Here is a 19,999-nt window from a genome sequence, read left to right as displayed (position 1 = left end):
GACTATGGGAGAAGTACATTACTTTAGAAGAAGTTACAAAAGCCCTACTCAACAGAAATTCATATAAACAGTAGAGTAAAAAGTTTGATGCACAAGAAAGTCACGTGCCAGAATTCTCTAAAAAGGAAGAAAGCTAACCTGATTTTGAAACAAAAATCTGAAAAAAGTAAGCCATTGTTCTTAAAGTCTTAATTTTCAGTTTTTTATTTTCATTTTTTTTCATTTTTGTAGCTACTTTGTTAAATGTGGAATAGAAATACTTGGGTTTTATAATGAATGCTCTTTTGCAATGAATCTTTGTAAAGAAATGCATAAACTCTCCTTGTCCCTCACTCTTCAAATGTTTCAGAAGAGTTGTGCAGCAAATAATAAACAACTCTTACTGGCCAAAACATATCAGAGTGACGCTCAACTGTGTTCATAATTACAATAAGTACAACAAGCTATAGTACAAAGTGAGGTTCATTTCATTTCTCTCTTGCTATAGTTCAGTAATATTGACCTTAAAAGTAAACATACTGTACTCAATAGGCCCATTCGATAGGTAATTAAATCTAGAGCCAAGAGTAAAAATGAACCTCAGAGGTCTTTGGGTTGCAGGGCATACAAATAACTATTGTTAAAATCCCATGTGGTCATCCTCCACAAGTTCCTTTTCAGGCTACAAAAGGCATTTTCTACCTGATGTAGATCTCTCATCTCAGTCTCATATCTTAGCTCCTGTCAAATCTGCTTATTTCTACTTGCAAAATATTGGACAGGCTCTCTCAATATCTCAATACTTTCCTCTTTCTTCATTTTCATTTGCAAAGGCTCTTGAATGGTACTAAAATCTATATCAGATATGGAACATGTAAAGGTTTATTCCATGCTGAAAATAAAATAAAACCTGTGACACCTGAACACACCAGAAGAAGGCTCCACAACGTTGTTTCTCTTTTCTTTTCAGCATGGAATAAACCTTTACCTATTCCTTTGCAGCCTACACATGCTGACGCAGCTACCTATGTGAACTATATCACATGCAGTTAATTTCTAATAACTGCCTTCTTTTTATATGCTTCTGTGTCTTGAAATGTTTTGTTTTGAGTTGTCAGGAACTTTTGAATCTTTATCTTTATGAGGTTTTGATCAATTATGCTCTCCGAATACCCAGTGTTGTAACTTAATGCAGGAGCTATGACCCTTCCTGATATTGATCATGTCGGTGTGTCAGTGTGGTTTCAATTATTTTTGCATCAGCTGTCCAGAATGCAATTCTCTAGGCTGCTGAAGAAGCTGGTAGAATTGACTAGGAAGTGTCCATAAGAGCTTAGGTAAGGTGTTTGAAACCTGGCAGTGTAAACACTTCCAGCTTCAAAGCAGAGTGGATGTTTGTTGAGATGTGGGGGATTGCCAGATCAAAAAACAATTGTAAAGTTTACTTTGGTTTACCTAATTAATTAAGTCAATTTAATTAATTTCTGTGTAATGATTGACAAATGATTGACAATTAGCAGTCCAGAAACACACCATTTAAAATGACATTTAGACAACAGAAAGGGTAAAAGAGAGAGAAAGGACAGAAGAAAGAGGAAAAGAGGAGAAAGAGAACAGAAGAGGGGGCAAAGAAGAAGGTCAGACCTCAAGAGGTCAGAAGGATTTTGACCATGAAGCTAGCACCAGGCGAGAGCCCCTACTTCATGATCATCCAAACAAATCCTAATTGGAGCTAAATATTTGAACCTTATTAGATAGAGCTTGCTTTTCTGTGTTTTAGTTAACTTAGGTTTCTTGGGTACAAGATACCTTGGTTAAAGATGTCTTTCCTGCTTGCAGTTGTATTTTTAGAATAGGGAGGTAGGTTTGCAGAGAGATTTAACTTGTATTGGATTTATTAAGAAGGCAGCTTCAAATAATAATAATAATAATAATAATAATAATAATAATAATAATAATAATAATAATAATAATAATAAGTGCTTACACTTATATAGTGCTTTTCTGTGCAATCCACTCAAAGCGCTTTAAAGGTAATGGGGAGTCCCCTCCACCACCACCAATGTGTAGCACCCACCTGGATCATGCGATGGCAGCCAAAGTGTGCCAGAACGCTCACCACACATCAGCTATTAGTGGGGAGGAGAACAGAGTAATGAAGCCAATTCATAAATGGGGATTATTAGAAGGTCCTGATTAGTAAGAGCCAATGGGAAATTTGCCCAGGATTTGGGGGTTACACCCCTACTCCTTTCGTGAAACACCCTGGGATTTTTAATGACCACAGAGACTGAGGACCTCACAACCTTTTACGTCTCATCCGAAGGACGGCGCCTTTTTACAGTATAGTGTCCCCTATATCTACTATATCTCTTATTTAGCTTATCTCTTATTGTGCCCTCTGTGGCATTATTTAAGAGTTCAATTCTTAGTAGCAGATTTTCTGGGTGATTAGAACATTAGACCTCTGAAACGCCTTGTTTGTACATTCTGTAAATATAGCAACTGGTGTGTTGTATGTTTTGTAGTGTGTAGCATAGTGCTTGTCTTAACAAACATTTGTTTAACCAGGTGTGCTCGGATTATTACTCTTTTCACCAAAACTGTGCCAGAGAATAAAGAACCCACATGCCTCTAATTATAACAACAACTATTGGTATATTATAGAGAATCACTTGTAAGTTGGGGGTTGTGAATATTTATTTTGCCTATTGACTAAATCACTCGGTCAATTCCTGATTTTCACCAGTTTTCGAGTTTTCGTAACTCCCCATTTGTAACAATATGATTAGGATTTTTAGGATTGTCATGGTGCTCTCTGACTCCTTGTAATCAATATGTGTTCAGGTATCATCTTTATTATTGTAATCCAAATGTTCACTTCAAGGTGTGTCTTGTGCTTTTTTAGAATATACTGGAAAGATGCAAACTGTATCTTATACACACACTTGAGCCACTCATGAATGGCAAATCCTACCACATCAAAACACTGGTCTCCTGGTGTGGGGAACTGAAATGGTTTTACAAGGAGTGACTTTTCCCATAGAAGTGACAGAAGTGACAGACATGATTATCTACAAACCAGTACAAAGAATTCGTACAAACTGTCTTTCTTTTCTTTGTTAAAATAAAAACAGGTTGTGTACTGTAGTACATCTACAGTACATGTTGCAAATGTTGGATACAATAAAAAGTACTCTACATAAAGTGCTGAAGGGAGACATGAGTTTTGAGTTTTTGTGCTGAACATGTTTCTCCACAGCCTCCGAGTAATGAACCACAATGCAATGACACCATAGCCCTTATAGTGCCTGAATAAGTTCACTGTTATAGGAAAACAGAGTCACACATTCTGCCAGTGAATATTGGCCAGTCACTTGTTGTAAGATTTTAATAATAATAATAATTGCTTACACTTATATAGCGCTTTTCTGGACACTCCACTCAAAGCGCTTACAGGTAATGGGGTCTCCCCTCCACCACCACCAATGTGCAGCACCCATCTGGATGATGCGACAGCAGCCATAGTGCGCCAGAGCACTCACCACACATCAGCTATCAGTGGGAAGGAGAGCAGAGTAATGAAGCCAATTCATAGAGGGGGATTGTTAGGAGGCCATTATTGGTAAGGGCCAATGGAATATTTGGCCAGGATGCTGGGGTAACACCCCTACTCTTTTCGAGAAACGCCCTGGGATTTTTAATGACCACAGAGAGCCAGGACCTCAGTTTTACATCTCATCCAAAGGACGGCGCCTGTTTACAGTATAGTGTCCCCCATCACTATACTGGGGCATTAAGACCCACATGGACCACAGGGTGAGCGCCCCCTGCTGGCCCCACTAACACTTCTTCCAGCAGCAACCTTAGTTTTTCCCAGGAGGTCTCCCATCCATGTACTGACCAGGCTCACACCTGCTTATGTTCAGTGGGTTGCCAGTTGTGAGTTGCAGAGTGATATATGCATGACATTTAAAAAAATATATATATATTTCAATTGTAAGTCCTACATATGATATTTGGTGAACACAATGTTGAGTGATCTAAAGGAGTGGTTCTCAAAGTGTGGTCCATGGACCACTGATTGTCCCCAAGCGTGCGCCAGGTGGTCCGGGGGCTGACCTACTCTCCATTCTTCACATCAACTTTTTAAGTAATAAAAACATTTGCAAAATTTGCAATTTTGTTTGTAAAAATATTAGTACTTTCATAAAATGTAATGCAATATTAATTTTAGTACATTAGTAGGTGATGATTTCTACAGGGTAAGAAGTGGATGTAGGCATAGGTGGTCCACTGCATCTGTGACTTGGTTTAAGTGGTCCATAGAACTTTGAGAGCCACTGATCTACAGAGATTAAGCTAGCAGCTGTTAGCTTGTGAACATCATATGACTGAATCAAAAGCCCAGTGGTCTTGTTTTACATTGGGAAAATAGGGAATCAGACTTCTTACAATGCATTGGCATTGCAGTTTTGGTGTTATAGGTTCAGCAAAATTATGCACTTTCTTCTTTTTGGTGTTACTGGGAACTAGAATTTGTGCTGGGTATCCTTGTGGAATATCCTCGGGGACTGTCCTATTTTCCTCAGTCTATAAAATTGAGCAGCCTGTGAGCAGTCCTGGTGTGCTCTCAGCTGTTATTCACGTAGTAGTTACAGTATACCTTGCAGTGAAGTGAGCAGCATGAGTTGTAAAACTCTGCCTTGTTTCCTAATTATCTTGTACCCCTGCTGAACTGTAATTCTCCATTAAAATATTATGTAGCCTGATAACCACAGGGGGAAAATACATAGTAATTGTATGATACTCAGAAAAGCAGGGTTCTATTCAGATTGTATTAATCAACAAACATGTATACAAATTTACATCCCAAAAAATCCCAAAGCACTTCACATACTGTAGAGGAGGGGATCCACTTCATCCACCAATGACGTGATGTATGACAAACAGCAGCCCCAATACACAGTATGGAGAAGTGAGAAATTGCTTCACCAGCTGAACTAAGGCAGGAATTTAGGGAGGAAAGGCTCTGCAAGCTCAACCTGAAATTTAGCCAGGTAAACACCCCTCTAGTTTTACAAACAGTGACATAGAATCATTAATTATCAAGCAGTCAGTTCTCTGTTTAAAGTCTCACTGTAGTAAAACGTTTATTCCACCATCCATTATCAGAAAGGTACTTGTACCAAATCAGGTCACATCTACCATGAGCCTATGCTGTAATTATAGGGTGCAAGGTGTTACTGACACCACATCACTGCTGTTGTCCTGAGAACCAGTCCACCTCAGGGACCAGGATAAAGGGATAATTTTCCAATTAAAAGAACCAATCAAACCTATGTACTTAGAATGTAAATGTACTTATATTAAATATGCTATATTAGTACTTTTTATACTTATTTGTACATATATTTTGCGATTGTTATGTTTTGTTTTGGCAGTAAAATGAGACCTCTTTCTCTATCAGTACGTATTGTTTTGTGTACCTTACAAAACATCTTTTTGGCAAGTCAAACCCAGTCATATATATGATTAAAACATGATTACAAGTACAAACCTAAAACAGTATCTTTAATGATAAAACAAATCTTTGCAAATATATTACAAAAAAACAGAACAGCAAGGCAAAGCATAAGCAGTTATTGATGGGTGGTCCTTGAAATATGAGTGTGTAGACCGAGGTAGTAAAATTGGGGCAATCTCAACCTTATTAAAGACATGGCTTCAATTTCTAATTATATACAGGACTAATTAATGCCCTCTTTTGAAATGATGAGCAAGAGAAGAAAAGAGGCCCATTCGTAAATTTCAATGTGACAGCTAAATCGGTCGTGATGCTGCCCAGAGAGAATAAACTGCCGTTCTATCCTTTCATTCCCCCTCAATAATCTCCTGAGTTCAACGTAAGCTGTCACTGCTCAGAAGGCAGGCTGAGAGTTCTTTTAAGCAACTACTAGGAAGTAATTGTTCTAGTCATCCAAGGATTTGTTTTGTCCACATAAACACAAAGCAAGGAATTTCCCAAAAATATTTCTGTACCCACTTCTCCAAGTGTCTGCACATATGCATTGTGCAGTCGAAAAGTTGAAGGAAGTGTTTTGCACCAAGGCTTGCTTAATTGACACTAAACCCATAGGTGAAAGTGCAAAACTGCCTGTACTATAACTACTATAACATTTAGAATGACCTAGGAGTTACAAGCAATTTTGTTTACATATTAATTAGTGACGCCTGTCACTGTACTGCATATAACAAAGAATATTTACTGCAGTAGCAATACAATACCAACAGTCATCTTCTGCCATAGAAGCTGGCATATCTGATTGTTATGTGAATGATAACTTACATGCTTAAAGATTGTAATCTGTTTGGCTGTAGTTTTCTTTTTAATGTTTCTCAAAGAAGATCTTAGGTCTACTCTCAAGAACATATATGTTCCCCAAATGTTTTGTAATAATTACATCTCCGTATACTTTAAAGACTCCATTTCACTTATGTGAGTAAATCTTGCATTTAGAATTTGCTGCTGTATTAGGTTATTTTATTACTTTCAAAGAGACACTATTTACTCAGAGGAAGGGAGATCAGCACATTATAAATGTATTTTTGTGAGACCCATCTTTAGCTATTTTTGTACCCTTTTTCCTGTGTATGTTCTTTCTCTAACATAGCATACTGTATGCACTTGTCTGCCTTGCCTATTGTGTGTGGGAAGGAGTGATGTGAATAGATCTTACAGTAGTTGGTAGAATCCCTAGAAATGAAATCAATAGCACCATCGACTGATTCTGTTTCAATTAGTGTATACTAATGAAGTTTATCAGCTTCAATATATACTAGAGTCAAATACAATAATGCAAGCTGACAGTTTTGATTAGAACAAAATTATTTTAGTATACAAATACAGTGTATATGCTTCTGAGCAGACTCCTTAGATGTTTGGTATTATTCTATTCTTTTCACTTACTAGTTTTCTCTTCATGCAGAAACACATTTCTCTGCTGATCTTGTACCTTTATGTAAGTTAGTTAACGGGTAATTCTGATAGTTCTGTATTTTCTCGTACAAAATGTAACTTTTAAGGTTTACGGATATTAAGAGGAGGAACATTTGATATTAAGAAATATCTGATAATACTCCATTAGATTTGATTGGTAAATAATAATAAAGAATGTATTACAATAAGATTTTTCATTGTCTGCTCATGTATAGTTGTCTTGAATTGTTATGAAGTTTTTGAAGATTCTTATCAATGTAATGTTTCTATTGCTAAATGCCTAGATTATTTTTATCGCACACAAACAATGCTGTGTTAAAAACAGTTACAGTTATCAGTAGAAAACACTACTGGAGGGCTTTGGTAAATTGTTTATGCTCATAACATAAATGCTTATAACTCCGGATTTGTACTGCTTTGTACACATTTAAAAAGATCTAATTTGCCTTTTTACAGTATGTTCAGTCCGCTTGGTAAGGTCACAGTTGGTGAGTTAAGTAAATCTATTAAAATATTTTTTTTTAACCTTACTAATGCATAGCTCATTCTCCCATTCCTGTGAGTTTTACAAGTAAAAGTCCTTACAAGTAAACTATTCATATATTTCCACTACAAGAGTACTAGTAAACTAAAAACACTTGTATAGATTAATGTGCCTGTCAAATACCAATTCCCACCTTTTAATTTAGAATATTTTTACGTCTTGCTTGTGAAGAATAATTGTAGAACTTGGAAAATAAAGAAGTTGGACGAAAATGTAGAGAAAAAAAAAACAAGTCACTGGACTTCACTGAAAGATGTTTTTGAAACAGTTTTCCCTGGGGCTCGTGAAGGGAAGTTTTGACATAGATTAAGCATCAGCCTGATGTCAGCATCTGAGTAGGGAGATGATCCACTGGGCATGCGTGTCTGGTACCTTGAGAGACGCTGCTGAACTTTGGACTTGTAAATATCACTGGGCACACTAGTGTATGCACAAGATGCACGTGGAAATGATGCCTGTGCCCCTGTTAACTCGGGTCCTGCCGAGAGCGACACACACACACAATAATACAAGGGGCATCCAGTAAGGTAAAACAGAGCTAAATCACAGAAACCTGAGAAGTGCTACCAGCAGAAATAGACTCATGCCCTGTAGATTTGTCTCCAGGAAGCAGATCCTCTGCCGATTTCCCCTGTGAGGGATGGCAGTGCAGTGGTTTGGCTTTGCATCACAAGGCGAGAGAGGGGCAGGCGAGTGAGGTATGAGAGGGGTGAAGCGGGAAGAAGCAAGGCAGTTGCTGCAGAGTGCGCACTGGGAGCCGGCAGCAGCGGAGATTATGCATTGCTCAGTGTGCACACGTCGACGGCGGAGCAGCGGTAGCGGGACCAGTGGCTTGGGACACTGAGGGACGGGTCTGGCTAATGAAGGCCACCTGGATCAGGCTTCTGAAAAGAGCCAAAGGGGGTCGTTTGAAGAACTCGGACATCTGTGTAAGCTGCCGATGGCATTGTTCAGAGCCTGTGTCTGCGCGTGTGTGTGTGTGTGGCAGAGTAGTTGCCTGTCATAGCTAAATTCAGATTAGCCTGATGAAGCTTGTAATGAATGCTTTCAAGGTAAAGATGAAAGCTGTTTGTTTATTGTGTTTTAGGACACTTCCAGACCAGGTCTTGTTGCCATTCATACTTGATTAATTGGTAGATCAGGGTGTAACAATGAGATATAAAAATAGCAAGGCATTTAAAAAAAAAGATGGGAATCATAACAGTGAAACAGGAGGGCTGAAAAGTACATGCTTCCTTCATAGCAGGTACTGTTTTACAAGATATGAGGTAGAAAGCCATGTTAGAAATGAAATGGACAGGCTGATTAAGCTGGGACATGGGGTTATTTGTAACAGAGAAATGATGAGAATGTGAACTCATGCACTTTAAATAGTCTTTGCAAGAGGAAACTGCAATGTTTCTTATGTAGGCGTACCTCTTACTGTTTTTGTTTTCAAAACCATTGTTTTGCTTAAATATGTTAATTATACGGTGTCAGTGAAAAACAAGCGATGGCTCTCGATGAATACATTCAAAGAACGGATAGATCTCTTTGATTCATATTCATTTCCAAAAATGTCTGGTAGCATTCTGTGGGAGCCTGCTAGCTGTGACAGGCTCTCAGCGCTGGGGAAAGGTGTTTTACTTAACTGTTTTGTCCCTGCAGGGTTCGGCGGACTCCTACACAAGCCGTCCATCTGACTCGGATGTTTCATTGGAGGAAGACAGGGAGGCTGTACGGAGAGAGGCAGAGCGACAAGCCCAGGCACAGCTTGAGAAAGCAAAGGTACAGCCTGCAGGGTTCCTTCAGTGATCAGGCAGCCTGATGTGCATTATAGGAACTGTCATACAAAATGTTAATGGTTTTACAGGCAAAATGTTGTCTTTAATTTTTTTACTTTTACCCATAACAACTGATTCCACGACATGCCATTTCAAACTGATAAATGGTTTACATGATTTTTACCTATTTTGTTTTGAATCTGACTCAAAAGCCTCAGTTTCAGTCTTGTTAGATTTTTAGTTGGGTACACTTGGAGTGAAAAAAAACAACTGCGATATGTCTTATGCTAGTACAGTACAATATTAATTGTCTTATAATTATATTATATTTTATTTACTCACTAAAATGTGGTTGTATTACAGGTTGTTATAGTCTGTGTTAATTATTTCAAATGAGGAAGTACTCTCACTGTGTTTTCATTTTAGATACTGGATGGGTGGAATATAAATAGTATACTTATTTCACTGTGCACTTGATGTCTCTAAAACATTTTTATTTTATTTATTTTTTACAAAAGAAACAGACTCCTAACAGCATGGGGAGCCATGGTAGCATTTTAAGCATTTTGTATGACCTGTATAACAGAGATGTCTCAAAGGCTGTGTCTTGGCTGTCTGTGGACATTCATCACAGACTGTATATAGCTGTGATAGCAGTGGTCCATGATATTTCTTTGTATGGAAAGCTTACAGTCCTTTCTACTATCTTCATACATACCGTTTTTTTTAATTTTGGTGGTTTGAATGGATAGAAATGTATGATGATAAACCATCTAAATGTCTTTAAAGTAACTACCTTTCATCCTATAGTTTAGTAAATTAAGAACAATAAATAAAGGTGGCATTAAGGGGGAACTGCATTCCCAATTTCTCAGACCGGTTATTAAATCTCGGTGACAAAATAAATTGACAGTATCGCAAAATTTTACAAATTCTAAATTATGTACAAAATTGTGAACTTTGTGAAGGCACTGTATGGTCTCCATTTTGTTGCAAACCACTGGTCTCGCCACGGGCATGAGCGCAAGTTCACACAAATTGCGATGTGAAGTGGCCCTTCCTGCTCACTTGTCACCGTAATGACTAATGTAATGCAATGTATGAGCGAATAACTACAGGTTGTGTAGCAGACATTTTACTGCAGAAATGTTCAAATATGATCTGCATGTGAAACATGTGAAAGTAAGTAGTATTTGTCGGAAAAACTGTCTCAAAATCGAGAGCAATATTTCTATTAGATTAAAACATCATAAGCCTGCTTGTTTCCAATGTTATAGAGTCTTTTCACATCACCGGACGTTTTGTTGCCTCATTCTGCATCACAGAACATGGTACTTGCCCATTCCTGGAAAATATTTAGTGATGTAAATGGGAGGTTATACACATTACTTTGTATGTTTGACTTTCACTGTGGTTGGCAATGCACTCATCAATGCTGATTCTAACCCCAAAATATAAAAATAGCATTGCAGCTCCCCTTTAAAAGACAAGCAAAGGGCTGGACTTTGGCTTAAGCTGTTACTGCTTTTTCATTCCATTTGTTATTTTTACTTTATTTAGTTTAGATAAAGATGTTTTCTTTTGGGCACTAAAACAATGGAATTCCCCATCTGTCCAAATTTGGATTTTTAGGACCACCTTTCCAGTCTCATTACACTGCCTGCTCCTGCTGTCGTGCAGCTGGGCCTGAACAACAGTGTGGTTGAGAGAGGTTGCTATGGAAATTAGATGTTGGGGAAGGCATTGTGGTCAGATGTTATGTAATATTCATGACCTCTAGCACAGCTGCCTTGACATTTTACTGAGATTGAGGTAGTAGACTTTTCTACTTAAACTGACAGACCATTTCCTTACCGATAGACTTCATTTCCTTACTGACACTTAATGAAAGGGGCTCAGCACAGACACCTTCTGTGATGGGCAAACAGCCATGCAAAGAAGTCCAGATTGTGAGCAATTAGCAATTAAAGTTAACTAACTTAATAACTACAACATACTTTTAAAAAGTTAGTTTGCTTTAAATATGAACTTTACTCTTTATAAATAGGTGCACATAACTGTATCTCCACTAGTCATTGCATTAGAATAAAAAGCTTGGTTTTTAGCTTTTTTTGTTTTTTGTTGATGGCTGTCCATCGAGCTTTGTGTTCTTAGCTCCTCACTAATGTAAGTATACCACTAAATAGGGTAATAAACCTGCTTTCAAGTTCATAATGAGGTTAAACTTGCATAAACAACATTGTACTGTAACTAAAGATTTATTTTATTTAAACAGGAACATGAATGCCCTTTCCTTCCCTTTGTTGTGCATTAGAAGGGCCTGATAAGAAGCCCAACAGGCAACACACTTAAACATTTTAATACATTTTGCTTCTGCCATTTAGACAATTTTTTTTGTTTGTTTCTCTCAAATGCAATATTGAGCTTTTTATCACTTCACTTGTAAATGGAAACTTGTATTTAATATCTTGCCACTAAGTATAACAGAATAGCCGGAGTAGGTCAATGTGAAAAGTCAGGGGGTAAAGTGAGGTCTGTGTCTCACATTAACAGTGTATCATTCAAAAAAAAAAAGAAGACAGGCCTTTCTAAAAGAATCAATCAGGGCCTGAAGAGAATTCTTAGCAATTTTGTTTTTCATAATCACTAGAAATTGAGAGCTACAGCTTCACTAGCTACAGTATCATTGCTATATGATATTCTGTGATGGAGATTTTAGCAGGAAAGGTTTTTGCTCAATGACTAATTATGAAGATTAGGATATTGAATATAACCTAGCATGGATTAGCCCCTCTTTTGTACATCATAAATAGGAGCTTTAAAAATAGCTATATCTCTGGGGAGAGATTAAGATATACCTCTTTGGCTAGAGTGGTCTCTGAGTGGTTATTTAAAATAGCTTGTTATAGTGTCAAAGATGCAATACAGTATATTATGAGTGGTGTGTTTTTCAAAACATTGACTTTTCAGACAAAATATGTTCTCTTGTAATCTTTGTAATTAACTTGATGCACTATTCTGCAATGAAATCTAATTGTATTAGAAATCCCCATTATTTATTTTTTAACTGCTGCTATGTTACATTCACAATAAAAAAGAAATGGAGAGGTCTAGTAAGATTATATTATTTATTTGAACAAATCTTTATTTTATAGGTATACAAGTTTAGTAGCCACTTTCAGAATGGATTCCTGCTTTGAAAGAATTATTAGCAAACTGGAAATTGAGCAGTTTATTTTGACAAAACTTTAGCTGATGTACTAATGAAGAAGGAAGAAAATCACATTCACTTACATCTTTTTAACTGTGGTTTGAGAATTTGCTAACACTTATTATTTTAACAAGAGTTTCTCCTCTAAGTTGATGCTTAGTAATATCGAAATAATATATGTTAATCATCTCATTATATGAAAAGGAAAATCATGTGACCCAGGAAAATACCTCTTTAGTTTTGCATTTGCATTATGCAGTATAAAGGATTCAAAGTAATTTGAAGCCTGAGGCACAGTATATCTACAGTATGTAGCAAAGGTGCTGTTAATGCTAGTGAGCAGGTCATCTACATGCAGTACCTTGCAAATTAATTCATCCTCCTGCAAAGTCTGCACATTTTCTTCTGTCTGAGCTTGCAATGATAACACTTTCAAATTGGTCTTTATATTTAGAATCTACACAACCCACTCTAAACTGATAAAGATGCAACAAGAAAATACTATGTAAATAAATTCAATTTGAAAGAAAAACAGAATATTCTCAATTATGTAAGTATTCAACCCCTTTACTATGGCAACCCAGAATCAGTTCAGGTCCAAAAAAATAGAGAGTCTTTATCATACACAAAGGACAATTTGTTTTACTTGAATACTGTGATAGGTCACAAAATTAATGTAATGGGCTCTGTGTGTAATTAAAGTGGTTTAACTTTAATCTCAGAGTAAATGCATTTCTCCTGAGATATTCAAAATATTGAATTTCAAACCATAACTCAATTTGTGATATGAATAATCAGCTATGAAGACCAAGAGGTTTTGAATCAAATCAGGTAAGAAGTGGTAAAGAAGTACAGAGAAGACCATGAGCAAGAAGAGAATGTGCATCATACAAATCTGACAACCCTCCCAAGCAGCTGGACAAGAAGGAAACTAGTTAGAGATGCCACTGTGAAGCCAACAACGACTTTGATATAAAACAATGTTCATACATTGACAAAAGCCTGTTCCCAACACAATGTAAAGATGATATATACTGAACCGTAGGTAATTATATATCTGTCAGTTTCAGAAAAGAAGCCTTAAATGAAAAAGACTTAAAGACTACAATCTAATTCAAGATATGCTGGTCTAAATGTAATGGGTTGCATCTGTTGCAAGCCCAACACAACATCATATGTTTGCTTCCCTTTCTAGGGACTGACAGGATTGAAGGAAAAATAGATGATGCAAAGTACAGGCAAATCCTAGAGGAAAACCTGCTTAAGTCACTCAGAAATCTAAAACTGGGTCAGAAACTCACACTTCAAAGAATCGGGTCTGAAGCACATGACCTGAAGCACAAGACAAAGTCACACTGAAGTTATCTATTATTCTTGAGTGGCCCAGTCAAAGTCCTGACATGAATCTGACAGAAAAGTTAAGGCAAGTCTTGATTAATACAGTCCTTCAGTTATCCCCAATAAAGTCTGCCAATTTTACCAGTAATTGCTGCCAATTGTGCTTCTACCGTATACTGGCTTTGATGGATGTATACTGTATTTATTGTATGCAATTAGTAATTTCAATTAATATTTCTTCTTTGGTGATTTGTTCATTTTTTAGTTTAAAAACGCTCATTTACAAAGAGTAATATTACATTCAGCTCCTCAAATTGTGATATTATTCGCATGAGTGAATACTTAACTAAGAAACTACATACCTTTTTCTTTTAGAATTGCTTTTTAGAAGCCCACATGACCCTTGATCTGACCCTTAAGCATTTTTGTAGATATACTGTACAATGACAATGGTAAAAAATAGGAAGGGGTGGGTCAATGTAGGGAGTATCTTCTAACCTGGGCAAAGTGACCCTATATTCTTTTTTTATTATTGGCTTGATAAATGTTGAATTCTCACTTTTCCCCTCTTTATATTTTGGAATTGCCGACTCAAATTTGTCCTGTTAATGGAGGCATAGAAGGCCTACAGACCTCCACCAAGAAATGTGCCTGCTTGACAAACTGTGTCTTTTCTTCACAGCAACACAGAACAGAAACAGTAAGGATTAACAGAACAACTTTTCCATTGGGGATATTTGTTCCACTTATTCTACTGGCAAATCCAGATAAAAGTTAAAAAACTATGTTCAAGTAAAAAAAAAGTGTCTGCATCTGTGTTCTTGATAGTGTGGGACTCCTGTAGACATTTAGAGTGCCTTTCAGACAATAATGTGATTTTTTGGGGTTTTGGCTTTGAAAATTGGCTTTGATATTGTGTCTTTGTAGCTGTTTATAGCAAGACAAACAGTGCTTCAGGCCAGCTATGTCAGTACCCTGTAAACCTTTGACATTAATAGCGTTTGGCGACTGCAGGAATCTTGATTTAGGACTAAATCTATACTATCCATTCCTCATGCCATTAGCTTTCATTAAAAATTTAAAGTGCTCAGTGTACTTTGGCTGTTTAGTGTGCAATTATTTTTTGAAGCAGCAATTACAGCTACATGACCAGTCAGAGTTAAAATTTAAGTCTAATTTAATTTTAAGATCCAGGAGGCACTGGGAGTACAGCTGCAAAAATATTCACTATGCCTCTTGCGTTAATCTGTCATGATGGATTAGTCACTCCAGAAATGCCATTATAATCTGAATGTACATGCTGAAGAGTGATAAACACAGGTTGTGAAGGACTGACCCATGTTATTTTTATAATGTTCTTATTTTGATTACGATTTCACTGTAAAACATCTACATCATGTTAATGAATGAGCAGTTGCATAAAATTGAATTAAGTGACAAATACAGCAAGCTTGCAGAATAAATTAGCCTGTACTTCAAAACCTTTAAAAACATTAGAAATGTTGGTTTATCCCTCATGTTACCACCATTAAGAAAATACTTATACAACTTTTACAAAAAATGGTAGCTGGTATATACAGTGTATCTGGGTAAACACGGTTACAGTATGTCTGCAAAAAGCAAAGCCTTTTGTTATTTTGCTTTTTCCTGTAACTTAGACCTCTTACAGTTGTAGAGATTTTAACCATTAGAATGAAAGACTACAAACAAGAGAACAGCATTTGGTCTTAGCTTAGTTGGTTGCTAGTAGCTTATTCATCCAAGGATCATATCTAGCTATTTTTAAAAGATGTCAGGGTATTGGGGTATTGCTAACCTTGTTTTTTTAAAAAACTCCTTTCCTCTTTTATGTAAAAGATAAAAATATTAGTTATTTTAGCGGAATATGTTGTTGTGATGTTCTTTTATGCCTGGGAATTTATCTGGTCATTTTCTGTGGACCGATTCTGGAATACAATAACAAAGGTATACACAGTATTCTAAATAATGATATGCTAGCACACTGTACAAATGAAATAATACCATCACTATATTTGAATTCTATATTTTAATTATTCTAACATTCTATTTAATTGATTCCCCAAGTCTCAAGGGCCCCAACTAGCTCTGTTGGTAGATCATGAGACTCATATTATCAGGGTAGTGAGTTCATGGCCCATGTCGGGCGCCAGGTCCTCCATGTTGGAGGTTGGGCACAAGGCTAACAGCCCTGTCCTGTAAAAAACTAATGTTATGGTAACAACAACAGGATGTTGCTGCCCCTACATGCCAGAAGGCATAATGGGCAAACATCCATCCATCTACAGTAAGTCTCAAAGATGACATAAATGCACTTAAGCTACTGATCTCTGCTTTATGGATGTTTTGATTTTTTTTTGTACTGTTGGCTTTTGTAAAATCACTTGTTGCCTATCCAGTTTTTTATTTTCTGCTCAGTTTCTTTCACTGGAGTAGAACTACACATATTCTCCTGTATAAGTAAGCAGAGTATCTTTAAAACTTTGTCATCTATTTTCCGTGTATTCTATGTTATCCGTCTTTTATTTGTGCTTTAATTTGTGCAGTTCCTTTACAGTTTTAAATTGTACTTTAAAGCCTTATGATCACAGCTGAAAGTTTTATCAACTCAATCTTGATTAGTCAAAACAACGTGATTAGCATAGGAATTATTTTGTAGGTTCTTTAATAAATTGAGTAAAAAAGCAGACATAAAATTTGTTTATTATTTCAGTTTCAGATGCTAGTTTCCCATTTACTCTTTCCTAGTCTATAAGAGAAAGATTAAAATCTTACTTGAATTGAATTCTTACCTCTTTCTCCTTCCACATGCATATCATTAAAAAGACTGCAATGCAATTGATCAGTTAAACATATTGATTACGTGTGGTTTACAGCATACTCCTAACACTATTCCTTTTAAAAGGTTTGTGACAGTGACTTGTACAAAGATCCCAAGACCCTCGATGTATCTACTGTATTCATTCTTTTCTGCCTTCCCAGAGTGCTGTATATCTACTAATGTATCCCTTTTATTTTCTGTTAGTTATTATAGTCACTTGCCTGTAATTAGTCACTTCTGCAAACTGTTGCATTCTAGACCACAGTTTTATGTTTTTCATAAATATGCATGTGTTTCTTTCTACAAACCTGTCCTACGTTGCTGATCAATTCAATGATGGCATGTTATCAGACTCACAAGTGATAAGAACATGTCCTGTCTTCCTTCAGTAATATTTAAAAATAAGAAAGAACATCTGGTATTGAGCAAGTTCTGCAGTTCAGGAGCAGTTTGTTAGCTACATTGTGTGATTTCCACTGAGTGAAACAGGAGAAAGAGAGATGCAATAAAGCACAGTGCTTTTTACTGGATTTCTTAACACAATTAGGACTAGTCAGTATAACTGCCAGTCACTGATTGTTTTATGATTAGGCTTTTAGACCAGTATTTCCCAACATTTCCACTCTGACGTGTCTACCAATCTCAGTGTCCCCATTAGCGTAGAAAACTAGGAATTTATTGTGGGGGGGATTCCTCCTTCTCCATCCATATGGTCAGGTGGCTGTCCAAGCAAGTTAAAGCCAGATAAATGTGGTATGAATAAATGTGCTTTCTTCTAACAGTCTCATTAGAGTCCTTTGTAACTTCTGAATGTATGAGACTGGAAAGTTGGACAGAAACAATACTTTCCTACAGTATCATACTTTGGTAGACTGTGAAGTGATCTCAGGGTTTGAATTTACTGGAACAATTAGAAATTGGAAAGGCAAATTTCTAGTTGGATGGACAGCTGACTGGGTTTGTCATAGCAATGTCCAGTCTTTTTCGAATTGGTCTGTACCAAGGATGTCCATGCTAGCATCATGATAAGCTTTGATTTGCTAGCATGGTAAAAATGCAACATAGATTCAATACTGGTGGCTTTCAAACAGTTTGTGCACAAGGTCTGACTTAGATCCAGTCCACAAGTGAGACAAAAGCAGGACGAAACATTTTGATCGCTCTACAGCATGTAGACTACTACTACTACTACTACTACTACTACTACTACTACTACTGAATACGCATCAATATTCAGGCTTGTAAGTACAACAGTGGCGATTTTGTCAATCAGGTGAAATTACAATTGGTGTGTAAATCTCATGATTTCTCTTTCCTAACACTTAATTATAAGTAATGATAATAGTGGAATTGATATAATTAGTGGAATTATACGCCATGGCTGTCAGTTCAGGTACATTTTCTCCTTAAGGTCTGTATTCCATTCATCAGTTTATGTATTAGACAAAACCCTCGGGTTGAATGCAAACAACTGTTTGCCATCGCAGAATCACTAACTATAGAAACTAGATTTAAAAAATTCCAGATGTCTCTTTTAAAACTTTGGTTACGCTACAGCTCTGGGGATTTAGGAGTTGTGTCATTAGCCGCTGCTTGAATTAGTACTCATTGTTCCCTGCCAGTCAGCCCCATGTGCTATTCCACTGAAACATAGCTGCCACCAGCCATCTGGCCAGCATCACTGAGCCATGAGTGGAGTGGAGAAAGTTTGCATAACGGACCTGGAATATTATTTGATTCACAGAGTATGATCACTATGGAATTCTATTACACAGATATTTAAGAATAAAAAAAAATAATCTCCTGAAGGCTATTCTGAACAGAAAATCTATTTATTCTTTTTTTTAAATATAGGTCTGCTTTCATTAGGATTATCGTATATAACCTCTTTTTTGTGGAAACACTTTCCTCAGTTTCAGAAAACCGGTACCTTTTCAAATTAGGTATATGTCACATATATATGTTAAGATGAATCAATTTAATCAACATAAATTAAGAAGACAGCGCAGCCACAGAATTAATTGTTTTATTAAAAACAAACATTATTACGTTCTTAATCTGATTTGGGGTACAGAAGAGTACAGTAGAGTACATTTGTGTTGAGTTGTCATTTGTAGACACAAATTATCTGTTTTTGACAGAAGCAGTTTAAATCTTATGATTTCTCAATTCACTGTGCTGTGCTCCCTGGATTTCAGGAGAAAGCTGGTACAGAGGAGTGTGTGTTGGTATACTATCAAAATGTACCTTATCTTTTACTGTATGTCATTTAGTGTCTCCGGTTTTAGGTTCTTCGTCTACTGTGCTCTGTCAAGCTCTCTACTAGTAATAAATATTTTAAAAATGCTTATAATAACTAAGTTAAAAGAAAATATTTCCATCATAAAACATACAGTAGTATCATAGAATGATTTAAAAGTATGTAATTTATAAACTAGTTAATCTATTTTATGAAGAGCTTTTGAAGCTTTTTGGTGTGTTTTTGGTGGTAGTGAAATATTTAACTTTTTCTTTTATGTTAATATTGCAGTAACCATACATGTGCATATAAATACAGAACCACAGTACCAGGGATAATTGTGGGAAGAATCTCTCTTTGTGTACTTGTTCCTCTTTTAATTTACAAAAATTGAAAATTGCTCTTTTTTTATACTGTAGCGCTGAATCAAGAATTGCTTTTGAACTGAATCTAGCATCATCATTTATAGTATAACTGATGTTATCCAGGAAGAGCAGAGTGGAATTCATCCCTGAAGACATGCTGATTTCCTTTTTATTACAAGGCAATTCCATGACAGATGCTTCAGGTTTCAGTTTCAGAAGGATAAAATTGGCAGCTCTAGCAAACTTCAATCAATTTTGCAGGTGCCTACTCAGTGATACACAGTCATGAAGGTGCAGCACACTGAGAATCCCAGATTGACCAGACCTGTCCAGTCCATGTTCATGTGCCACTAGGGAATCCCCGTCTAGGGCAGAGTACGGTATTGTCTGGATTTAGTCTGCAATATATTATAGTTGTTTTTTTTTTAAACCATTTAGTTGGTTTATACTGTACTCTGTGGAGTTATAAACAAACAAGTTGGTGGAAAGCACCTCTTTACTTTGGATTATTCAGAAGAAGAGTACTATATGTTATGATTTTGATTATTGTATCAGTGTTAGGACACTGTGAGCTAATGGCGTGAGCCGCATCTTTCTGACTGGCTGGAGACTCTTATGAGCTGTTACCAATTGAAGGCTTGGAGCGAGTTGAGGGCAGCCGGATATTGCAAAAGCAGGACAAAGACTGGTAGAGGTTGTGAGAACAAGATGGAAATCGAGA

At 36.6% G+C, this 19,999-nt stretch overlaps 1 protein-coding gene across 8 annotated transcripts in view; it reads left to right on the top strand.

Moving 5' to 3' along the window:
• Positions 1-19,999, top strand: part of LOC148657318 (voltage-dependent L-type calcium channel subunit beta-2-like) — a 168,580-nt gene that overhangs the window by 112,799 nt on the left and 35,782 nt on the right. For 6 of the 8 annotated variants that reach the window (XM_088643414.1, XM_088643407.1, XM_088643412.1 and 3 more), the window contains one exon: positions 9,171-9,290. In XM_088643414.1, coding sequence (XP_088499540.1) covers positions 9,171-9,290 — 120 coding nt within the window. Of the gene's footprint in view, positions 1-7,952; positions 8,453-9,170; positions 9,291-19,999 lie in introns of those variants that run through there. The other 2 variants (XM_088643415.1, XM_088643410.1) reach the window with 1 other exon arrangement.

This window comes from Lepisosteus platostomus, chromosome 8 (assembly GCF_059453375.1).
Source record: "Lepisosteus platostomus isolate fLepPlt1 chromosome 8, fLepPlt1.hap1, whole genome shotgun sequence".
Taxonomy (NCBI): Eukaryota; Metazoa; Chordata; class Actinopteri; order Semionotiformes; family Lepisosteidae; genus Lepisosteus; species Lepisosteus platostomus.
The sequence above is the reverse complement of the archived record's forward strand: the minus strand, read 5'-3'. Positions and strand labels throughout refer to the sequence as shown.